General features: G+C 40.5%; 1 protein-coding gene across 1 annotated transcript in view; it reads right to left on the bottom strand.

The window, feature by feature from the left end:
- The window catches only part of BABAM2 (BRISC and BRCA1 A complex member 2), a 367,400-nt gene that overhangs the window by 55,152 nt on the left and 288,272 nt on the right, over positions 1–23,976 (bottom strand). The window contains exons 8-10 of the mRNA XM_019735370.2: positions 21,313–21,412; positions 17,922–17,992; positions 15,267–15,349 (exon numbers count right to left, since the gene is read on the bottom strand). Coding sequence (XP_019590929.1) covers positions 15,267–15,349; positions 17,922–17,992; positions 21,313–21,412 — 254 coding nt within the window. The remainder of the gene's footprint in view (positions 1–15,266; positions 15,350–17,921; positions 17,993–21,312; positions 21,413–23,976) is intronic.

The following is a 23,976-nucleotide window of genomic DNA, read 5'->3' as shown; positions in this document are numbered from 1 at the left end:
CAGCAGACATCAGGTCACGTAACACATTAAGAATACGAAGATGACGATTCACTGATTTAATGGAAAATGCAGAGGAAATTTAGGAAAACTGCAGGAGAACCAGATAGGATGCTGACCAGGGCACTGGGGCTGGCCAGCAACATCTGGGATCTTAGGTGGACCCAGCCCCAAAGTGGGTCACTTTCACAGCATTAGTAACGCTAATTAGTATGAGTCACCTTTTCACGTGATGGGTTTGTTCCTTGTCACATTCTTATAAGTAATAAAGATTTATTTTTACTATTACTAATTATAGTGCTCTAGTTCATTCTTTTAAAAATTACTATGCGATATTTGACCCATATCAAAGAATATTGTAACACACACATTTTGCAACATAGTGAACAGAACATGTGCGAACTGACACCCCCTCTCAGAACAGACATGAAGTCATCTGTGTGCTCCTTCTCTCTAGCTCATCTTCCCGCCTCTCTCCCCACTGTCCTCAGCGTATCACTCCTTCCTTTTCTACCATGGTTTTCATGCCTATTTCTGTATCCCTAAATAATATATTGCCTTGTTCCGCTTGTTGAGTTTTTTTTATATAAAACTTCTATCATACTGTACATCTCCTGTGACTTGCCTTTTTCAGTCATGAGGTTTTTAAGATTTCATTTGTATTGTGTGCAGATACCGTTTTATCCTTTTCACAACTATATAATATCCCAGGGGATGAGTCTGACACTATTTACTTATCCATTCCCCCATCAGTAACCATTTGGGTTTTTTCTAGTTTTTACCACCACTAACAATGCTACCATGACTAGTCTTGTATATGTGCTTCTCAAACATTTTTCCTCTTGGGCATAAGCCAAACAAATTTCTCAGCCTTCCTACAAGGAGGTGGAGCCAAATGGCTGAATTCTGGCCAATGGACTATGAATGGGAGGGATAAATGCCACTTGTAGATTTGTGCCTTACAACCCATGAACTGCTGGCCTCAGGCAGAAGATGCCTGGAGAATGCCACATGGGACGATGGAGTCTACTCGACGGAAGCAGTCAGTTCCTAGAATGCTGCGTGAAGCAGCACCTCCCTCCAAGCCCCTAAGGACCACCACAGAACTGATATCACAAAAAACAAATCTTCCATGTGTTAGGCACAGAGATCGGGATTGCTCGTTACAGCTGTTAGACTTTCCTGACTAATACAACCTCTATTTCAAATAAGATACAACCTCTATTTCAAATAAGAGAGGGAGGGTAAGGGAGGCGTGACATGTGGCCATAAAATGGCACCAGGGATCCTTGCAGTGAGGGAGGTGTTCTCCATCTTGATTGTGTCAGGTCAGTATCCTGGTTGATGGCACTGGGCTACAGTAGTTCAAGATGTCACCACCGGAGAAAACGGTATTGTTCCTTACACTTACATGTGAGTATACAATGATCTCAAAATGAAGTTTTTCAAAACCTTGAAACACTGTCTGGTAAATATGGAGAAGTATTAACAAAACTATGGAAGGCAGTTTCTCCCTGTTTTTGAAAACAGAAGAGTAATGTGGCGTTAGGTACAGAGGACAGTCCTTAGGCCCAGACGTGTGACCCTTTACCCTTGATTTCCTCACCTTAAAAACAAGGACAATCTCTGCACTTCCAACTTCGTGGGAGTTTAGGAGACTCAAATTAAATGAGATGATAAATGGGAAAGTACTTTGAAATCCTGGAAAGTCTTATACTGGATATTGAAGAGGCATTTTTAGTAACAACTTGGGAATGACAGAAGCATAATATAAATCCCACCTAAATTTATAAGAGCCAGAAAGTTGCAGGTTCTGAGCCTTTGCATCAACTCAGTAACTAAGGCTGAGGGGAGGTTAGGAATTACACGTCCATGGTAACAAGACATCAAAAATACAAGTTCCAGATACTGATAGGGTGTATAATATGCCACTCTTCATGTAAGAAAGAAGACAATTAAAACTATATACTTGTATTAAATTTAGTCATGTAAAGAAACTGCTAGGCAGAATTTTAAAAAACAAATAAAAACAACAAGAGGAACAGGGTGGATTAAGCACAGCTGTGGGTGAGACTTTTTATAGTGTATATATATTTTTTAATTAGATGAATATATTGCCTATTCAAACAAAATAAAAAAAATTATTAAAGGAACCTTCTTAGGGAGGGTCCCTATAGAAATATATACTTTGTATATGTGTGGGAGGGAAAGTTACTTTGTTTTTCTCAAAGCCTGAGTTCCAGGAGTATGCAGTTAGCTGAGTGTTATCACCAAGGTGTGTGCACATGCACGTGCACGTGTGTGCACCCACGCGGGAAGAACAAGCCTGGACATGCCAGAGGATTTTGGCCAGGCCCTAGCTCCTTCCTGTTCCCTCCAAATTGGAAATACCCAGGAGTCATGGAGCGGGAATCGCTACAACAGCTACCCCTGCTTTTCAATTTTCTGTCCCTTAGCTTACTTTAAGAACATTAATTGATTTAATTACATCGTTACTTTATATGGGGAAACTGAAGCTGACCTAACTCACTTGACAGGACAAAACGGGATCAGAACCAGAAGCTGAGGTCTTCACTCCCACTCTGTCCTGTAACCACTAGTTGATGCTCTTAGGGTACAAAGTTAACTCTGGGTTGTTTCAAAGGACTTTCTAGTTGTTAAAAGAAATCAAATTTGAAAAGCTGAAATCAAGAAGCCGTCCTGATTGTGTTGGTTTTCTGTAGCCCCCATGATTTCTGGAACAGTGGAAACAATGCACGACGTTGGAGTAAACTGTCTTTGAACATCAGAGTGTACAGTCTCTTTCTGTTTACCGTCTGTGGAGCCCACTGAGCCTGCAGTCTTGGGCTGCTTGCCTCCCAGAAGAATGGGTTTTTTGAAGTCTTGTGTCCTCTGGGTTAGAGGCCAGCTGCACATGTTTTTGTCTTCTCCTGAACACAGTGTTCAAACACTGTCCCATCAAAATGCGTCCTACCTTCTCATTGACTGACTGTGGTGGTACAGTTTGAACTAAGGGTTTTGGCCCACTCCATTCTTTCAACATAAAACAAAAGCTGTGTCATTTGGAGATGCTTTGCTGAGACCACAATTCATTTCTGAGGTCTCAATCAAACAAGAGCTCAAGGATAAACTTTGCAAATTCTTTTAATTTGTCTGACACAGGAGACAGTTTACAATACAAATGAGGTTTTTAAGCTACAGCCATATGAAAAATAAGAAATATTACCATAGCAGAGAGATTTTAAAAAAAGGACAACTTTCATTGGCAAAAGCCTCAGGGAATCTGAGTATATTAAACTGTGAGTTCCTTTGGAAAAGGAACATGTCCTATTCAGCACTATATCTTCAGTATTCAGTATGGTGCCTGGCACAAAGAATATGCTTAAATGTTCATGGAGCTAAATTTAGCTGTCACCTGGGAGTACATAAATAGGCAAACCCCATCCCTACAAATGTTTAGGCCTAGAAAGCTAAATAAGACTCCATATCTACCCTGAGAGACTAACTGAAAAAATGCATGGAACTCAATTTGTATCTTTATTGGGAAACGGAGTGGAGACAACGGGTTAGGTCAGAGATTGCTGGGTGGCTGGCATTTAAAATGTGAATGTAACCGCTAGTTCCCTGTCCTCAGTCACACTGAGAGAGTCCTTTTCACAATCATCTTTACTAGGCTCACCTGTATGCAAAGTTTGCTGCTCAATGGCTGGTACTATGGTTTCCCTGGAGACAGGGAATCCTTAATCCACCTTTTCAACACAGGGGACAGTTCAAAAGATTCACAGTACAAAGACACAGATTCACAGTTGGAAGCATCAGAAGTAACACTGGAGAATCCTATAGGACCTCAGTTGCAGAAAGGAACTAGGAATGAGGATTCTGACAAATCACGTATACTGGGGTTGGGATTCTCTTGACCACATACATATCTAGGGTCTTCTAATTGTCATCGAAGAGGCAATACAGTGTTGGATTGTGCTCTCCAACCTCTTTCAAATCACGGTATGTACTCAGAAAAATGGTTTAATTTTATGGCACACTGGGAAAAATGTGTGAGGCTGGCGGAAGTTGCTGACCATGGGGTCCAGTGCCCCCAGGGACTGAAGCAATCAGTAGCCTATCTGTAGACTATCCCCCCAGTGGTATCCCCCGGTACATGGACTGGGAAGCTGTAGTGAACTGTTGAGAATAAGAGTTCTGGAATCAAACGGTCTTAGTTCAAATGCTGTTTCTTCAACTACTACTAGCTACGGGACTTCTGGCACGTTATCGTTAGGTGTTCCCGCTTCCTCTACTGCAAAGTGGGGGGATAAATAGCCAGCTGGTAGCACTGCTGCGAGAATTATATGAAATTACGAATGCAAAGTACTTAGCACATAGTGAGCACTCAGTAAATGACATTATTTATATAAAATAAAGGCGAGATGATGATGATGATGACCTATCACTAGAGGTCACTTGTTATCATCTCAGTAACCTCTGAAGACGGATTAGAGAAAAAATACCAGGTTGCCTGAGACTAAAGAAAGGTTGCCAATAAAATGAAGGCCTACTAATAATTGTTTTTCAATTTGTTCATTTTTCAAGTTGTGGTAAAATATACATAACATATAACCATTTTAAGGGTACAGTTCGGTGACATTAAATATACTCACTTTGTTGAGCAAACATCACCACCATCCATCTCCTTTTCTCTGCATCCCAAACTGAAACTTTGTACTTATGAAGTAACAACTCCCCGTTCAGTCTCCCCAGCCCCTGGTGACCTCTATTCTATTGTCTCTATGAATCTGACTACTCCAGGCACATCATATAAGTGGAATCATATAGTCTTTGTCCTTTTATGAGATGAATTGGGTTTTGCTATTCCCTTCGCCCTCAGCTGCCTGAAGACAAGGGTTTAATTTTAGCAAACAGTCATTCTCAGTCCAGAAGTCACTCCGAAAAGCCTCTTTCAATACACCCTAGGCCAGGCCATCTCATGAATTTGAACCACCTCTATGAGAGGAAAAGTTATCAACAAGGTTTCAAGTTCCAAACCAGATCCCATCCATTGGGAAGTATAACTGAATCCTTTTGTTAAGGGCTCAGTCAGGCCAAATAGTTCTGAATCACCCAAACTGGGGATGACCGGGGATTTCGAGGTTGGAATGAACTCCTGGTTAAGCTGGTGAGAGCCTCCACCACACAGTTCTATGTGAATGTTCACTCCTTCACTCTTCACCTGGATATCCAGTGGCTCATAAAAGTCAACACATCCTAAGCTGGGCTCAGCATTTCCACATTTCCCTGTTTCAAATGATGGCATCGTCGGCTACCTAGATGCCTGAGGAAGAAACCTGGGAGTCATCCTCAATTCTTCTCAGTCCTCCACCTTCTTGGAATCAACCACTAAGTTCTGCCACTTTTACTTCCGGAATATTTCTTGAAACATTTTCTTCCCCTCCATCCCTATTACGGCTGTTCTAGTTCAGGTCTAATTATCTTTCGCCTATCTTTTAGGTTTCCTGCTTCCAATTCCAAAATGTCTTCTACATAACACCAAATAGCCTCTTTTTGAAAAAGCAAGGACATGCCATGTGTGTACTGAGCTCCCTGCTATCCTCAGGATAAAGTCCGTATTCGTCAGCCTAGTATATAGTGCTGTCTGAGTTCTGGGCTCCGACTGCCTCTTTAGCTCGATCTCTCATCCCAGGATCCACTAGATATTTGAGAAATCCTAAACCACTTACTGTTCCTCACAAACATGCTAGTGCTTCCCTCAGGGCCTTTGTTTATGCTGGGCTCTCTGCCTGAAACATTCTTACAGCCCTCCTGTCCTACTGAGCTCATTTTTTGAAAAAATTTCAATCCATAATTTCTCAATTAAATTACGGGGAAGAAGATGAGTGGCGATATCCATTATTTGGGTCCACATCTCTTCTCTTCTAAAAAAAGATTTTTCAAGATTCATGGGTCCTGACTTGTTTGGATATTGATTTGAACAAACCAACTGTAAAATAAAACATTTTTTGAGACAAACAGGGAAATTTGAACAAATATTGGGAGTTAGATGATTAATTGAAGAAATAGATGTAATAATGTTATTTTGAATACATCCTTTTTTTTTTTTTAAATCCTTATTTGTGAGAGAAACACACTGGGGTATTTAGAGGTAAAATCATATTTCACATTTGCTTCAAAATATTCCAGAAAATAGTTTTTAAAAATTAAAAAGGAGGGCGGGACCAATGAAACAAGGTAGATAAAACTGCAATGTGGATGATGGGCATGGGGATTCATTATATTTTTCTACTTTTGTTTGAAAGTTTTATAATAAAAAGTGTTTTTTTTTTTAAAAGATTCGTACGCCATCAGGCTAGATCCAGCCCACACAGATGTCTGGATTGTACTTTTCTTTTCTTAAATCAAAACCATGTGAAGGAGATGCAGTTTACCACAGTTCCGACCTACCACTGCCTCTTGTCTGAGAACCTGGGCTTCTCCTACGGACGTCTACATCGCCTATTTGGCTCAGGTAGTATTTGCCTTTGTAGGTTTGCACGCACTTTGTATAATGAACCATTATAATTGACTACATTCGCTATGTCTAAACAGGTTAAATACAGTTTCTGATAATGAGTAGCTGGTTAATTCTTTAATTAAAGCCACTCAGTTTTGCTCTTTCTATGGCCACAGAGTGAAACCCTACTCATGCCAGTATATTTGTGCCACTTGGTAGGGGATTAGAGCTGGACAAACTGTCACCACTGCTGAGTGACACCAGCTTTGTGCCTCACCACCTTCACATCAGTAACGTCTTTGGTGAGATGTCCACTCATGTTCCTGAGAGATGAGCCAGTGAACACATAGCTCCAAGCGCATGGCTGGACCATGACCTGCTACGTTTGCTCCTGCGGCTTATGGGTTCTCTGGGAAGCTCCCAAGACTTTCAACAGGGATCACACACTGGGGGATCCTGCCCAATACAATCTGAAGTGGCACAGTAGTGCAGTTGAGCACGTGGGCTCTGGAATCAGTTCCGGGACTGAAATCCTCACTCTGTCACAGTCAATATACTCTCTCTCTCTGAGCCACACTTTTGTTGTTTGTTAAATGGGGGAACTCCTAGGAATTACCCTAAGAAGGATGTTTGGAGGATTAAAGAACACAAATATATACGCAAAGTACTGAGCACAGTGTCTGGAGCGTGGTATACACTCAGCACCTGTTAGCTGTTATTACTCTATTATCTTCAACAACAGCAAAAGTTTTACACCAAAATTATGCCTATGTTTCACCAATGTCACTAATACCTCAAAATTAATTCTAAGAAAAGGTTATACTGAACTAGATCAATATTATAAAGTTACTTTCTTTCATTGAATTAGATGCCTTCTTGGGTTATAATTTATTAATTTCAGAGCAGCTGCATAAGCTTTTAAGTTAAAATCACTGAGTTTTCATGACCTTTCTTTGATCAGATAAACTCACTTTAGCAATTACTTTAACCCAGTAATTACAGCTGAAAAGAATCATACAGAAAGCATGGGGGGGGGGGGGAATCATCGAATGGTAACGTGCATCTGATCTACAATCTCCTGGAAGAACGTCTTGTGCCATGTAAATCCAGGGTGTCAGAATGAAGACAATATTCCCAATGAAGATTAATGAAATAAATTCTCAAATCAGTGTCAGAAATGACCAAAAAAGACTTTCTGGATGTAGACTGTAAAGACAAAACCCAAGTTTCAACCCAACAGTGACAGTAGCTGCTGAAGGGCTGGAGCTATGTGAGCTGTAAACTGTGAGAAGGGTGTGACTGTGTGTGTGTGTGTGATCAAAGGATGAACACCACGTCCAAGGAAGTCCAGGATAAAAATTAACCAAGATGTTTAAGGTAGCTAAAGGGCTCAATAGTTCTCATGACCAAAGCAAAAAGGCATGTAGAATGTAGATTTTATATTTTTACATATTCTTTTATCATTTTGAACCACACAGAGAACTGATTGGTTTTTCACGTTTTGTTCATAATCAATTTTAGTTCCTGCTGCTTTTATTACTACTAGAAATAACAAAATTAAACTACAGATCTTTGTATGTGCCTGACCTGAAGTAAACATATTAATTCTAAAATAGTATTACTTTTTATAGACTTGGTTTGAAATGAATTCTAACATATAACATTACGGTTCCTAATTTTAATGACTTTACCAATTCTGACTTCTGCTTCAAATCTATTGATATAAAAATGTGATTTGTATCCCCAAAGTAAGCAAGTTTTGAGAAACATCACAGTTTTAGTTTAACTGAATTACTTCGTAGCTACCTCGTTTGTTGCTGCTAAATATCTTACGGGTCGTTGTTACTGTGGCAAGGAGATGCATCCACACCACTGTGCTCAGGAACCCAGCGGCAGCTACTGTGACAGCTTTGCCTTGGAGGGTAAATGGCAGCGCTACATGGAGGCCAACAAGGTCTGTGGTTATACTAGTGATCACATAGCCTGACAAAACTCAGAGCTTAGAAGGCGCACTTGCAGCAACAAACAGAAAGAAGCCTCTGATTTTCACTTAAAATTTCAAAAGCTGTCCCAATTTCTAACTTAATTGGTCTTGATTACAGGCCTATGAGGCAAGAATTATTTAAATGACTAGCAAAATTAGTCTGCAGTTGTCAATTTCCTCTAGCCTAGAAAAATAAAGTCTTACCAGAAACTGAGCTCTCATGAAAAATAACTGTTTTCTGGACTTAATGTAAGCTTAAAACGAATGAATGAATGAACAAAGAGATAAAGACAAATACTAAAAGAAGACTATTAAGAAATCTGTGTGAATTTTAATTATTTAAAATGAAGAAAAAAATCAGAGTAAGAAACTCATCATCCAGTAGACCAAATCAACCCTGCCATAGCCCTCTGCATCCACTATAACAACTATGAAATGGAGGAACAGAGCAACCAAAGACCTGTACAGACACACTGGAAATAATGGACAGAGCAAAACACAAAGAGAATATTTTTCTTTTATGCTTTTAATTTATTTTGAAAATATAAGATTGTTTGTAGCAATAATAGCAAATGCATTATAACATATGTAGAAGTAATATATATGACAATAATAGCACAAAGAAGGGGAAAGAAAAGGAGAAAAGTTGTTATATTTTACCAGAATTAAGTCACTATTATTCTGAAGTAGATTGTGTTAAAGATGCATATTGCAATTTCTAGAACAAACCACTAAGATAATAACAAAAAAGTAGTTAAAAATATCAACAGAGGAATTAAAATAGTACATTAAAAACATTTGTGACACAAAAGGCAGTAAAAGAGGAACAAAAAAGGAATGAGACAAACAGAAAATAAATATCAAAATGGCAGACCCAAATCCAATTATACCAATAATTACATTAAATGTCAATGGATTAAACTATCTCATAAAATAGGAGATTATTACAATGGCTATAAAAGCAAAAACCAATCATATGCTGTCTACAAGAGACACACTTTTTAAAGACCAAATAAAAACCCTAAACCTCAAAACAAACAAACAAACAAAAAACCCCAAAAACAAAAATGAAAAAACCCCACCAAAAACAACAACAAAGTCTGAAAGCAGCAAGATGGAAAATGATATACCAAACAAACAATAAACATAAGAGAACTGTGATGGGTACATTAACACCAGATGAAATAGACTTTAAGAGAAGTAGTATTACTGGAGATAAAGAGGGACATTCCATAATGATAAGAAGGTCAATACATCAGGAAGATGTAACAATTATAAATGTATATGTACCTAACAACAAAACCAACAGAACTGAAAGGAGACGAGCTCCTCCTGCATAGCTGCAGGCTAGCAGTAGCTACATTCCTCCACCAAAGGCCCTCCCTAGCTCCTGCCAGGAAACCTTCTCCTACAGCTACAGCTATAGCTCTTTCCAGCTTCTGGTAACCATGCTCTCCTGTTGCCCACGCAGGCCTAGAGAAAGAAGGTAATGACTCCCTGATGCTAACCATCCCTTTTGGTTTTCTTTAAACCTGTCCACACCTTAGAACACAGTCCTTCCACTGAATTCTCCCTTGTTACCTGTGTGATGTCATTTGTTTCCTGATGGGACCTTAACCTAGATAAAATCCAAACTCCTTGCCTTGATTTGAAGAGATTAGTAGCTGCTTATTAAATAGTCATTCTCACTTTCTCACTCAAAAAAGTTCGATTTTTAGTTGGGCGTTTACTGCTCTGGCTAAAGAACTACACTTCCCACTCTGCCATAGCTCACATGCTGAGGCCGTGTGATCTAAGTTCTGGAACAATGAGATGTAATTGTAAGCAATGCATGAGAAGGAAATGAGAAGGTTTGTACCTATCTCGTCTCTACTCTGTTACTTAGTTTGTGAATGGGATGGCTGGAGCTCCAACAGCTTTCTTGGATTGTGAGCAAGAAGGCCACACTGAAGGAATAGCGGAGTAAAAAGCTTGAAGGAACCTGGGTCCTATGCGACCTTTGGATCTATCATTCCAGCCCTGAACTGCCTACCTATAAAACGAGTGAGAAATAAACTTCTATCTTGCTTTAAACCATTCACACGTTCATACTACTTAATCCTAACTGATATACATGGCCTGCGAGGCCCCAAACCTTATTTTATATGAGTCTCTCCTTGCTCACTGGTACTCTAGCCACACTGGCCCATGCGAAGCTCTTTGCTGCCTTTAGCTGCTCTTTACAGAGCTGACTTCTTTCCCTGGAATCGCCTCCCTGGACTCTCTAAATAGCTACTCATTAAGGTCTCAGCTGAAACGTCACCTCTTACGAGCAGTCTTCCCTGACCATTCTAACAATAACTCCCCTCCTTAGTCTCTTTCATAGCCTTCTGCTTTGTTCCATTATGGTATTTGTCACTTGAAGTCTATATATTTGTTAGTTTACTTCTTTATTGTCTGTCTCTCTCTTTAGACTCATTTAGGGAGGGTCTGTCTCTCATATATCATACTCGTAATAAAGTTCTGTCTGTCATATATCACTTTGTGTCTTGCATATATAATAGTAGGCAAGCTCACAAAATATTTTTAAAAAATGCAGACCACTGCACTTCACCTTTATCTGATCTCTTTTCTCATCCACTAGACCCGGGGTTGGTAAGCCTTTTTTGTAAAGGGTCAAAGAATAAGTATTTTAGGCTTTACCATCTCTGTTGCGTATTCTTCATAACCTTTTAAAAACATAAAAACCACCTTATCTCGAGGGCCATACTGAGGGTGGGATTTGGCCCACGGGCTATAGTCTTCCAGACCTTGTGCCACTCTAAGTGTCTTAAGGTCAAGCCTGAGTTATATTCTTATATCCCCTGGGACTTAGCACATAGTACTGAGCACACAGTAGATTCTCAGTAAACTCAGAGCTCTGTTACATTAATTGGGTTAGGGGCAGAGAAGAGAAAAAAATGAAATGGAACAACCAAAATGGTTAGATTTAGTCTAATAGGTATTTTCCTGGGGAAACATGGCCTGTGATCCAGGTTGGATGACTCAAAGGGGCATTTACCCAGAATTTACAGGTAACGGGAAGACCGCTTCTCATACAGTCACAGACTCTCACTAGCCTTGGAAGTCACAGATCTCAATACCTTCCCCTTCTAAGCAGTAACCGGCTACCTTAGGCAGCTTCCTCCTCTTGTACAGTGCGTCTGACAGGGACCCATGAAAAGAGCCCATGTTTTACCCAGCGGTTGCTTTTGTTCTGGCTTCTGTGCTTTGCTATTTGGTTGTCTCATCACCTAGCATTCTGAAAAGCTGCTGGTTTACAGAAAACATCTACCTCCAGAGGTAAAAACAACTTGGCAAATACAGAATTACTACGTAGCCACTACAAATAATTCTTAGATGATGGCCAAAAAACCTCCCTGAAAACAGTTTCTGGATAGCAGCAAGTCCCCGATCCTGCGGTGGTTCCAAGTCTTACGATATATTGATAATGGGTAAAGAAAAGCAAGATAAAAAGGCTCCATGGCCACAATCGTGGCCACAGTCCCCACTCCTGGAGCCACCAGGGTGCCAGGAAGTTGCAGTGTCTCCTGAGAGATCCCAGAATATGTACAACATTCCCCCTAAGGCATTCTTGCTTCGGCACACGCTGGCAGTCTGAGGTCAGAGCCATCTGTCTCAAGAGAGAAGGAGGGCCTCTTTTCTCTGGCATCCAGAATGCTCAGAATTATTGCCAGCCCTGCCCCCTCCTGACAGCCCCCTTTCTGGGCCTGGGCAGAACAGAGAGGGTGGGGAGCAGGGGTGTAATATCGGGTCCTGCCAGGTCTCTGGAGTAGTGAAGCCAACCACAGAAGACTGGCTCCATCTCTAGGCACTTCCTTCTTCCTTTTTCACGTTCTTGAGATCTCAGAATAATCTACTGTAATGTATCATTAAGTCTCTGCCACTTCATATTCACATCCCAATCTTCATGGGGAAAAAAGGGAACACATAGTCCCTTGGGTATTGTAACCAAGCAAGCAGATGCTTCCAAAGGAAGGTAAGTGTCAGATGCTTAACTGCATGACTGAATAAAATACATGATCTAACCAAGCTTCACTCTGATGTAGCAAGTCCTGAATTTAGATTTAGGAAAGAAACAAAAAGGTAGAAATAATTTATTTAAAGACAGGCTGTGAGTTAATGATGGAGCAGGAAACAGCATCAAAGTCCCCTGATCCACAGATGAGGTCTTATCTGCCAGAAGAGCCCAACGTGGGCAGTGACGCTAAGAGACAAGAAGTGAATGGCCTGGGAGGAAAGGAATCACAGCCTGAGGAACCACTTTGGTAAAAGTAAACTAAATGAATCCTCAGGTCCCCGGTGCTATTCTAATGAGTGCCTTGGAGTACTGTTTCTGAAGAAGGTAATCAATACTAAGTGAAAATATGACTTCGGGACTCGAGTTTGCATGTATGACTCGGAAAAGCAAAGATAGGAAAGCGGAGAAGTAGCTGTAAGAAACACTGGACACATGGTAACATGGAGAGAATATTCCATGGGGAACAGATCTTCCAAAGGAACAAGAATTGTTATAACACTGGTGGCCCTCATAAGAGAGCTGGCAGGAGCGAGAGGTGAATTCTCTTTCTCCCATCTTGCTAGCTACCACTGAGCTGCGTGTGAAAAACACAGAATGAGTAATGCCTAGAAAAGGCATTTTTCCCCCTTACATCTGATAAAATATGATATCAAGTTTTTTGAAAGTAGAACCATAGCTAGGGACCAAAGTAAGTTTCAGGAAAGAGTTGCCATTTCATGCCACTTTGGGATAAAGAAACTAGATGAAGCCTTCATCTAATTAAATGTTCGCAACTGTCTCTCTGTCTCTGTGTGTCCTTTCCTCTGTGTCGCTCTCCCACAGCCATTCTGGGTGGCCTCTGACTGTTGCCCCCTGCATTCAAGGCAGGGTGCAGACGCCTCTTGCTGAGCTGGACTGAGGGAATCATAGCAGACGAGGCACCCAGGCAACTGTCCAGGGTCATGAAGGACAAACCAAGACGTGATGAGAGCCTGGGGTCAGGTTAACACGCTAGACACAGAATCACTGGGATCAGATGGTGGGGTGAAGTACAACGGCAAACAGAAAGTGAGAGCTCACAAGGGAATCCTGACTCAGAATAGAAAACCAAAGCAGTTGCACATACAGTCAGAATCAAAAGTGGTGGCTGGAAGTACCTGTAGGGCCACAGAGGATGGTGAGCAAAGAGGAGGTTGCCACGAGGCCTTGACCGGGAGGCTTCCTTCCACCTGGCCCTGTATTGTAGGTTAAGCTTCATATGCCAGTGTCTCCACATAGTTTAACAAGCACACCCCCAGTGTACGTAGGAGGAAACTAAAGTAGAGGGAAGCTTGTGCTAGTGATTTGAACTAGGTCATGTGATTAGTTGGAGGCACACCCAAGATTAAAATCGTTACCTCTCCAACTCTCTGTTTATCTGTGCACATTATTAATACAAAGCAATATGCTTACATTTTTCAGATGCATTTGAAAAGTTGGTCCCAATGTACACTAGCTATAGAGTCGGAGCTCCGTACAAAGCACTGCGTGACAAGGCGGCTATCCTTGGGAAACACTTCAAAGGCAGGGCGAAACAATTCCGTACAAGTAGAGCCAACTCTCAGTTATCTCTATGTGGATTATGGTAGTTTTAATCAGAGGCTTTCTTCCCTCTGCCACTATGGATATTTTTGGGTTTCTTCACCATCTGTTGGTATGAAATCAGGTAAGACAAACTAACAACTATTTTAGCCTAAGTAAATCACAGCCAAGAAGGTCAATCTGCTGGGGAAGAAAAATTTCAAGTCAGTATCTACACTATGTGATGGCTTGGCTAAATAGGCCAGAGCTTTGCTTCCTGGAATAGTTTATTGAGGTCTAGGGTAGTTCTAGCTACCGAGGAAGTCAACCCAAACCGACTGCTTTTCTGTAACTCAATCTGGGAGAGCTGGAACTCTTTGCCTTTATCTTGAAGACTGGGCATTTTGCATACCAAATTACTAAAGAATAAAGGTCTTGGTTAACTTGCAACTTGAACCAGGCACCATGGGTCACTGGTTCTTAAATAACAAAGAAATAAACAAACGAGACTCTACATTATTAATCAAGAGAAAGCCAGACCAAAGTTTACTAACTGACTGATTCATGTAACACAACATTTAAATACATGTACTTTGTGGCATAAAACTGAAAAGGGATGCTGGGAATATATGAAAACATTATCTCACCTTAAGATATATATTACCAAAGTTGTAGACTTTTCCCTTAATAAGGACGATAACCAAATGATCAAAGCAACTGTGTTCTGAGTAATCCTGAACATTCTGAAACCTGATACTCAAAAGATAATTTCAAACAGACATCTGTCTAGGGTAGGGCTTCTTAAATTCAGCACTGTTGACATTTTGCGTGCTATGATTGTTGTTGTTGCTGTTGGGAGGGCTGTCCTATTCGTTGTAGGATGTCTAGCAACACCCCTGACCTCTGTCCACGAAACGCCAATTGCAACAACAACCTCCCCTGCTCCCCCAGACCCCAAATCACGACAATTATGTCTCCAGACATTGCCAAACATCCCCTGAGGGGAAAATACACCTGGTTGAGAAGTACTGGTCTACAGATGCTTGCTCTTTAAAACCGTGCAGTAGATATACTGACGTGAAAGAAACAAAGTCAGGACGCCAAGGTTCTCGTACTCCTTGTTACATGTAGTTTAGCACATTTTCAAATGTATGCTGACATACTAATAGCAAAAGTATACTCACTGTGTACAAGAAAACAAAAATCTTTCCACATCAGCAGCAGAGTGAGTTTTGTAAAGCCTTCGGCATCATATTCCACGACACCTCTAAGGAATACAAACACACACACACAAACAAAAAACTCATAAAAATAAGGTAGAAAAGAGATGGAACCGAGTAAAGAATATATTCACAAAGTCAGGGGTATTGAATCCGAGATGTGTTTAAGGTGAGCGAGTGTTACCACAGGAAGGAAGTGGATTTGGAATGACAGCATCTAGGCTGAAGTTACAGCTTTGCCATTTACTATCTCCTACGACCTCAGGCAAATCACTTAAACTTTGGAGCCTCAGTTTCCTCATCTGTAAAACAGATGTAATAACATTTCAAACTTCATTACAGGGCTGTGTGAAACAAACAAGATAAACCGTGAAGTGCTATGCAAATGCCAGTTACTAGTTATGAGAAAAAAGGCAAATGAAGAGCTTGGGTCAGCAATGATACTACTGTGTAAATAGCATGGCTACGTGTCACCTTCACACAGGCAGGCACTCCACAGTCACGAGCAATAACAGTGTCACTAAGTTTAGGGTGGTAGATTATTTTCTCCCAAAGTACTTGGAATCCTTTCACTTGTGCACCCCTGTCCTCCTCACTGGATGCGAGACAAAATGAAACGTCAGCTGGGTGGACGCTGGGTTTGGATGGGAGAGGCACACCTCACGTGTCCAGCGAGAACAGCTCCTGATGGCTGAAGGGCCTGGGCAGGATTCTGCCAGGCTCCCCTCCCCCATTTCCTCAAGAGCTGAGTGCTTGGGGAATGTCACCATAATGTGACAACACTGACTGCAGGACACTGAGGACAGGATTAATGTTCTCTCCCCTGTACAAGGCCTTTGCCATCCCTCCAGGTGCCTTCTCCCTGGTCGAGTCAGGCCAGTCAGACTGTTAATACTGATGGCCGCCCAGTTTAAGTAGAGAGAACAGCTGCACCCACTGTAAAGGTACAGGAACGAAGACACTGAAGGCTAAGTGATTTGCTCCAGGTCTAGCTATCATTCAGATTTTCTGACTTAAGTCAAAAAGTATATTCACCAGTTTATATTTCTTTCCATGAATTTATAATTAACTCAATATGTTACGACACTGGTATCTGTACTTTTCAGATTCTGCATCCCATAAGCAAAAACAAGCGCAGAATCCTTTTCATCATGCATATGGTCCCATAATATAGTAGTATTTGTATATAACTTAATAGTTGTATATAAGTACTACTATATTACTGCATTATATGCACAATAAAACATACATTAAAATGTACATTAAAAAGAACTGGTATTTTTCAAATAAATGTAAATGCAATTTTCACATTTACTTTGTACATCAATGGAGTGAGGGGGGCACCCCCCCCCCAGGGTGTCTGCATCCTACTTTGGAGGTCACTATGCTGGCTTCCTCATTTTCAATTACACTAAAGATACTCTTAGTCAAAAAACAGAGGACATTTATTAACCACTGTTTGTATCGCAAGTATTTTCTCAAAATGTTCATAAGTAAAGCTGAAAAATAATCTTAAGTATTCAACACTTGTGAGAGATACTCATACTGTTTAGCTATTGAGAGTTCTATTTCGGAGGCATGAAAAATTCCACTATGGATAATGAGAAAATTTCCTGAAATTGTTTTGAGGAGTCAGAAATTTTGCTTAGAATGATGCCAGTTTGTAAAATAATATCCCAGGGAATGGCCAATCTTATTTGTTATTTCATCTTCTCTTTCCCATTCCCACTTTCCTTTTGTCCCAATTTCTTCATTTACTTTTTAAAATTTTTAATTTTGTGCTACTGTATCTATCTTCAGGTATTCATAGGACTTCTCAAAAACAAGGTGGGATACAACCAGACAACCAAAACCCTTAGTGCTTAGTCCCAACTGGGTAGAATGTTCCACCTGTAAAGCAGCCTGTGAGGAAAACGCATTCGTTTTCCCACTGAGCGCCGCCTAAGTAGAAGCGTGGTGAGGCCGATGCCATCATGTAAGGAAACGGGGCTACACAGCAGCACAGCCACTGGCAGCCGAAGGAGAGGGCAAGGAGACGCCACCCTACCCCTGCAGTGCCACGCTACCTTTTCCCTCGAGGTGCCTTCTTCCAGCTCCTAATCCCAGCGGGCAGTCATCGCTTTTGGGTCTAATGCTAGGTTTCCTTCCCAAACCTGTGAGGCACTGTCGGGAGGGGGGGTCCTGTCAGGAGACCTGAGTCCTGAGAACCTGGGTTCCCACCCTGGCTCTTACTGCTTTTAGGAGTGTGACTTCTGTCAGGTTACTGAACTTCTCCAAGTTTCAGGGCTTTCTTCAGTAAAATGTGTCACTAATGCCTGCCTGGCTGACCTCATGATGACTGTGAGCTGAGGGAGGTGACAGTGCTGTGCAAACTGCTGTGTTTGGGGCTGGGCATACTGCTGCTCCACGGAGACAGTGATTTTATTGTTTGCTAAAGAATTGATTTTAAAAAATGGCTTCCTGGGAGCTTTAGTGTAAGCAACATACTAGAAGGATCAAAATGGCATGGAAAAGGTACCATACCTAAGAACTAAGTGCTATTTTCTTAATCAAGCCTTCCCATTAGGGTCAGCAGGAAGGGAGGGCACTGTTGGCAGACGGTTTAAGCAGGAAACTTACGTGCCAAAGTGACTGAGGAAAGCAGCAATATACTCTCTTCTTTTGTGATATCCTTGAATCACATACTGCACCTGGAATAGGAACCCAAAGCTGAGAAGCAGAGTAGGAAATTTTTAAATGCTTTATTATGAAAAATTTCAAAGCTTCAGAGTAGAAAGAATAGTAAAATGAACACCCCTATTCCCACCACCAATGTTCAACAACTGAATATTTTGTCTAGTTGCTTCATCTTGCCATCTCCCTATCTATCACTCTATCAATCAATCTTACTGAAACATGTCAAAGGAAAGGAAATTAGAGACATCGTGATGGTTCATCCTAAATACATCAGCATGCATCTCCAAAAAACAGGACGTTTTCCTGCACAACCATAGTACCATTATCATACCCAACAAACTTAGCAATCATTCTCTGAATTCATCCAGTCCCCTGTCGTTTTTCAAAATTTCCCAGTTGTCCCCGAAACACTTTTTTTTAAAAGCAGGATATAATCAGGGATCAGGCAATTTAATCTAGAAAGTCTTAATCTAGAATAACAGTACCTCCTGGGGTGTGTGTCTGTGTGTCTATGTGTGTGCCTGAGCATGTACACATGACACTGACTTTTCAAACAGAGAGGGCTAGTTGTCTTGTAAAATGTTCTACAGTCTAGATGCTCTGATTGTTTCTTTCCTTTTTCCACTACCCTCTGTATTGCCTATGAATTGGAAGTCAGAGCTGAAGCTGTGATTAGATTCAGGTTAAATATTTTTGGCAAGAAAACTTCATAGGTGATCCTGGGTTTGACCATCAGTTATGGTGATGGCAGCCAGACCACTCCACTGGAAATAGATGTTTCCCCTTTGCATAGTGGGAAATCCGCAGGTACCCCTCTCGAAGTGTTTGAAGATCTAGTTCCCCACCCACCTTTCACCTGATGGTTTTAGCATCTGTTGGAGATCGTTGTCTGAATTAATTATTTCATTAGGGCCTAAAAAACGGTGATTTTTGAATGATATCATTCCTTCTGCATTTATCAGCTGGAATTCTCCATAAAAAAGACCTCCCTCTTATCAAATAGGGCTATTTTGGTTATCCAGAACCACAACTCCTATCGGAAAGGCAGGATAATGCTTAATTCTTTCTTTTTAAATTCCCAATATTCAGAATAGGGAGTGTTGCAATAGGAAAGTTTATTTTGCCTTTTTATATTTCCTTGTTATCACCAAATGACAGTTTCTATAAAAAGCTGTGAAGTCAGTAAGCTAGGCATCTGAAAGTCAATCATTTACCCATCAGCTTCTAACACAAAAATACATTCCTCATGATGTCCTTATACTGGCTGCAAGAAACAGTGGAAGAAAGAGACCCCCAAAATTGTTTATCCTGGCTATAGCCACAATGAGTTTCCATCGCTTAACAAAAACTTGAGATAAAGTACTTGAAATAACTTTGACACAATTGGTACTGATAGTCACATTGCATCCTTTAAAAGTAAAACAATTCTATTTCTATAATAGGCTGTATGTCAATTTATAAAAACAGTGCTTATTTTGCAGGCTTAATGCAGGATCAGAAATGTTATTTTGGGAAAAGAAAAGCAGATGATAAGTTTGCTTAAGTGGCTTTGTTTAAAAAGGGGATGAAAACAGTTCTGTGTACTTGATTTTAAAAACAGAAAACCATTTTAACAGAAACCCACAACAAAACTGGCTATAAAGATAGATTCCAATGTAATTATGGAAATTCATTTGACGAGATTGTTTCTAAAAGCAGCCATACTGTCCGCGTTTGTAGCATGCAGAAGAACATCAATTTTAAAAGACAAGTGAAATTAATGAAAGGGAACCAGATAAGAAAAACGAACTGATTCTTATATTTCTGGGAAAATAGTATTAATAATTTTTTGGAGGACAATGTATGACTAGAAATTAATCTCAATTGGAGAGCTTTAAAAAGGCTTTTCTTCTTGGTTCTGGAAAACCAAATTTGCATTTTTTTCTATAATACTGGAACACAGATTTGAAGGCAGTGCAAAGTCCCACAATGTAAATACAAATTCTGTCCTCTGATCAGTTTGGAAGGAGGGCGGAGGCTGTGGGAGTTTGGTCCAATGAGAAGCAACCACTCCACAAAGTTAAATACCCTGGAATCTCTGCCAAGCCCACAGATTGCAGAGTTGCCAGATTTTAGTTTCTCTGACATTTAAAACATAATACTGAAGCCTTTGAAATATTATTGTACTTTTAAGATATTTCTATGTAGAGATGAGCTATCTTTTGAATTAAAGAGACAGACAAAAGATTTATTTTCTAAGCCAATGTGAACAAGTCAAGGAGCAAAGAAAACAGCACTCTGGGAATTAAGCAAACTGAGTCAGTCCACGTGGGAGAAAAAAGAAAGTCAGTGTTGCTTGTGGATTAATATCTCCAGCCTTTAGCTAAACACACTGGCTGGACATACTGTTTAGAAATATCTGACAACCATTAATGCAAACTCCGCGAGCTCCTTGCCAGTGTAATGGCTCATTAATGCAGCTGAGGGGAAGCTTCAGATAATCTGATGTGCCTGGCTGTAAGACCAGCTGACCTGGAAACCCTACCTCTAGGAGCAGGGCTCTGGCAAACTGCTCCTAGACATGACACAGAGAACCAAGAACTATTAAAAAGTGAGGTACCGAAAAGCAGCAAGAGATGAAGGCAGCTCTATACAATTACCCCAATGTTACTACTAGACACACACACACACACACACACACACACACACACACACACGATAATTGGAAAATGAAGTTCAAAAATTTTAAGCCATAAGAAGGTGTAAGATTTAGCAAATATTAGGGCATGAAGGAAAGTCAAGAAGGAGGAGATACAAACTTAAAAGATGAAGATAAGACTAGAACAGGAAGTCAGAATCCTTAGAAAAGAAAGAAGGAGGGCAAAGAAATAAGGAGAGATGCCTGACTACTGCACTGTACACCTGAAGCCGAAGCTGAATAATACCGTATGTGAACTATAATTTTATATATATATAGTCATGGGATGTGGAGTACAGCACAGGGAAGAGAGTCAATGGAATTGTAACAGCCATATACGATGTCAGAGGGGTAGTAGATTGGGGGAGGGAGGTTGTCACTTTGTGAGGGGTGAAATGTCTATTACATTGTTTTGTACACCTGAAGTTAATAGAAAAGAAAAGGGAAAAAGTAACATAATTTGCTTATAAACTTGAAAAAAAAAGACATAGGGAGAGAAACTAATGAACTGTAATCAAAGTAGGAAAGGCCGATGTTAAATGGAGGTTGAAACGAAGAAGACGGGGTGGAGAGGATGGTGCCTGCTTGATGATGCTGGGTAGGTGCTACACGGGAGAAAAGAGCCCCACAAAGCGGGGAGCAGGGCCTTGCTTTTACCTTGTTGGTGAGCAGGTGGCATACTTGAGGAACATAGTCAATGAGACAGCCTCCTCCTGGAAAAGCCGGAATATGAAGAGCTGAGGAGCCGCCCAGTGCACTGAAAGGACAAGAGAACAAGGGACACTTCTCTTAGGGCTCAAGCAATTTAAGAGGACACCCCCCCCCAAACAGACTTGGCTTCTCTTATCCAGTCTGCCCACCCACTGCCTGAATCAATGACGGTGGGAATACGGGCTTCACTTGATGATGACATTTCCATATTTCAATCCATTTTGTTAAGTCAGCATGTTCATGTCACACATGACTAACACTTAATGATTAATAACAACGAATGAGCTATCGCACAACGGTATAAATTAGCAAATTTTGATTGGCCTGTATCAATGTCTTACCACCATGAATGGGTTGTACCTGTTACTAAAACCTAAGACTTTTATATTGTTCTTTATGTACAATTCAATGCTCGGCCAATGTAAGTCATTCAGTAAACACCTTGGCGGAATTAAACTGAACTGATGTAACATTATAATGCTGTACTGAACGCTACTTCTTTGTCGCCTCGGTTGCCTCCTTGGGCTTTACTTTCCTTATTTTCAGTGGGAGGCAGGTGGTCTAGGGCAGGGCTTGCAACCTCCAGGGTCTGCCCAGCCCAGACAGGTGATGTCAATGAGTGGAGAGAACTGGAAATTTTATACACAGTGGGAAGGGCTCTCCACTCACCTCCAGCCAATGTCAGACATGTAAGAATGCAAGCCTGGTTTTACCAGATCCTAATTTTTCAAGTGAAGCCAGAAATCCAGATTATTTAATCTCTCAATATTTAAATGGTGGCAACTAATTAGACACTTTCTGAAATACTGTGCTACTTGGTCCCACGTCTATGGGCCAATATGGATAGGAAGTCTGCAAGTAGTCCATGTAAATGTTGATATTCAACTCATTTAAACAAGAAAGTACAGTAAAAAATCATTGATCTAAGAACTAACATTCAATGTTCATCCAGTTATAGTTTCCATAACTTTCACGAAGATTCCCCTTCTTAGTTTAAATTACCCAGCATCTAATTATTAACAGAAATTGTGGAGAACCTTACAGTATGTATTTCATATATCATCCTTAATCTTGAATTCATCTTCTTTCCTACTCACACTTCCCTTTGGGCCTAATTTGCTTATTGAATGTTATTTTAATGAACCATATATTTCTGTAAGCCCCTTAAAGCCTCTCTGTAATATGATGGGATGGAAAAGACCCCTAAAATCCCTTAATGCTGTGGTTATTCATTATCCAAGTTCCCACAGTCACAAGACTATAAAGGAAGCAAATGTTTCGCAGTAACAGTATAGAAAACTATTCCTAAATAGTTTAGAGCAGATGGACTCGGTCTAGTTTGTGATACAGGAAACAATACATACAACTACTGCAAGGACTCCAGACCCAGCCTGTCTCCCTACTGACTACAGATTTCTGAAATGAACTTTTCTGGTAAAAAGTGAATATTATCTTTATTTATTTATGGGAATGAAAAATCCCAACAAACAAAATCTCAGGTGATGTTAGATAGCCAATATGGAATGAAAATATTCACCACTGACTTTTTCTACTCAGATGAAAAAGCACTTTTTCTACTCTATGTAAAAAGCACAACTCTGACAACTGAGAAAATTATAAGACAGCATTTGACTAAGTATGACATTAATGAATCATCTACACTCTGCAACTGCTCAGACTCAGCGAGAACATCATTTCTGTTTGCTACTCTCAGAGCAGACGTTGGATCAGATTTAACCTAAACTCTGAAGAAGGCTAGGAAAATTCCTATGACTTCTCGTGAACTGGAGGAAGGTTTTTTATCCCCTTTTTTGTATGAAAAAGTACACAGAAGGCACACATCTAACCAGAGGTTCTAATGGTAACATCAGGATGTAAAACTGATTAAGAAAATTCTGTAAAATAAAAAAATTCATTATTTCTATCTTGTTGTTACTGGTGAAATATCTGTATAACACAGACAATACCGAGATCCAGGCTTCTCATAGCTTACTGAGAGCAACAATCCTTAGCATAATAAAAATCCAAAAAATAAAATAATCTGGACAGTTCTCTGGAATTGATTGTAATGGCTCTGACCTGTATAAAATATTACAGCATAAGTTCTTAATCATTCATTAAATTGAATACAAGGAATGAAAATAGTCTGTGGGTAATCCTGTAATCTCAATCTCTCTCTCTCTCTCTGCTTCTGAAATACAGCCATTAAACAAAAATTACCTATAATGACAGAGAGAAGCGGGGGTGTGGGGAAATTCAAATTCCAGCTGCTCTGCTGCCAGGCCCACCTCCATCTCTACTCCGCTTCTGTGATGATCAAGAACTAACACTTGTCGCTAGGGGCTTTCTCATTATCTACTTTAATCCCACAACTCAATGAGGGGGGAATTATCCCTATAATTTTACAGGTGAAGAAATCAAGGCTCATCGAGCAGAAGAAATGTCCTTGGGTTCACCCAGCCAGAAAAATGGGAAAGCCAAGATCTGAACTCAGGTCTGCTTGTCACCAGCGTCCGTGCTGTTACTGCTGAATTACGTGCTTCCCTGAGAGCAGGGGAATTTTAATCTTGGAAGGGCTACAGGGATGGAAAGAAACAGTCAGTCTGGCTA

Source organism: Rhinolophus sinicus, linkage group LG05, assembly GCF_036562045.2.
Source record: "Rhinolophus sinicus isolate RSC01 linkage group LG05, ASM3656204v1, whole genome shotgun sequence".
NCBI classification, from domain to species: Eukaryota; Metazoa; Chordata; class Mammalia; order Chiroptera; family Rhinolophidae; genus Rhinolophus; species Rhinolophus sinicus.
Note: the sequence above shows the minus strand (reverse complement) of the source record. Positions and strands in the feature narration are given on the sequence as shown.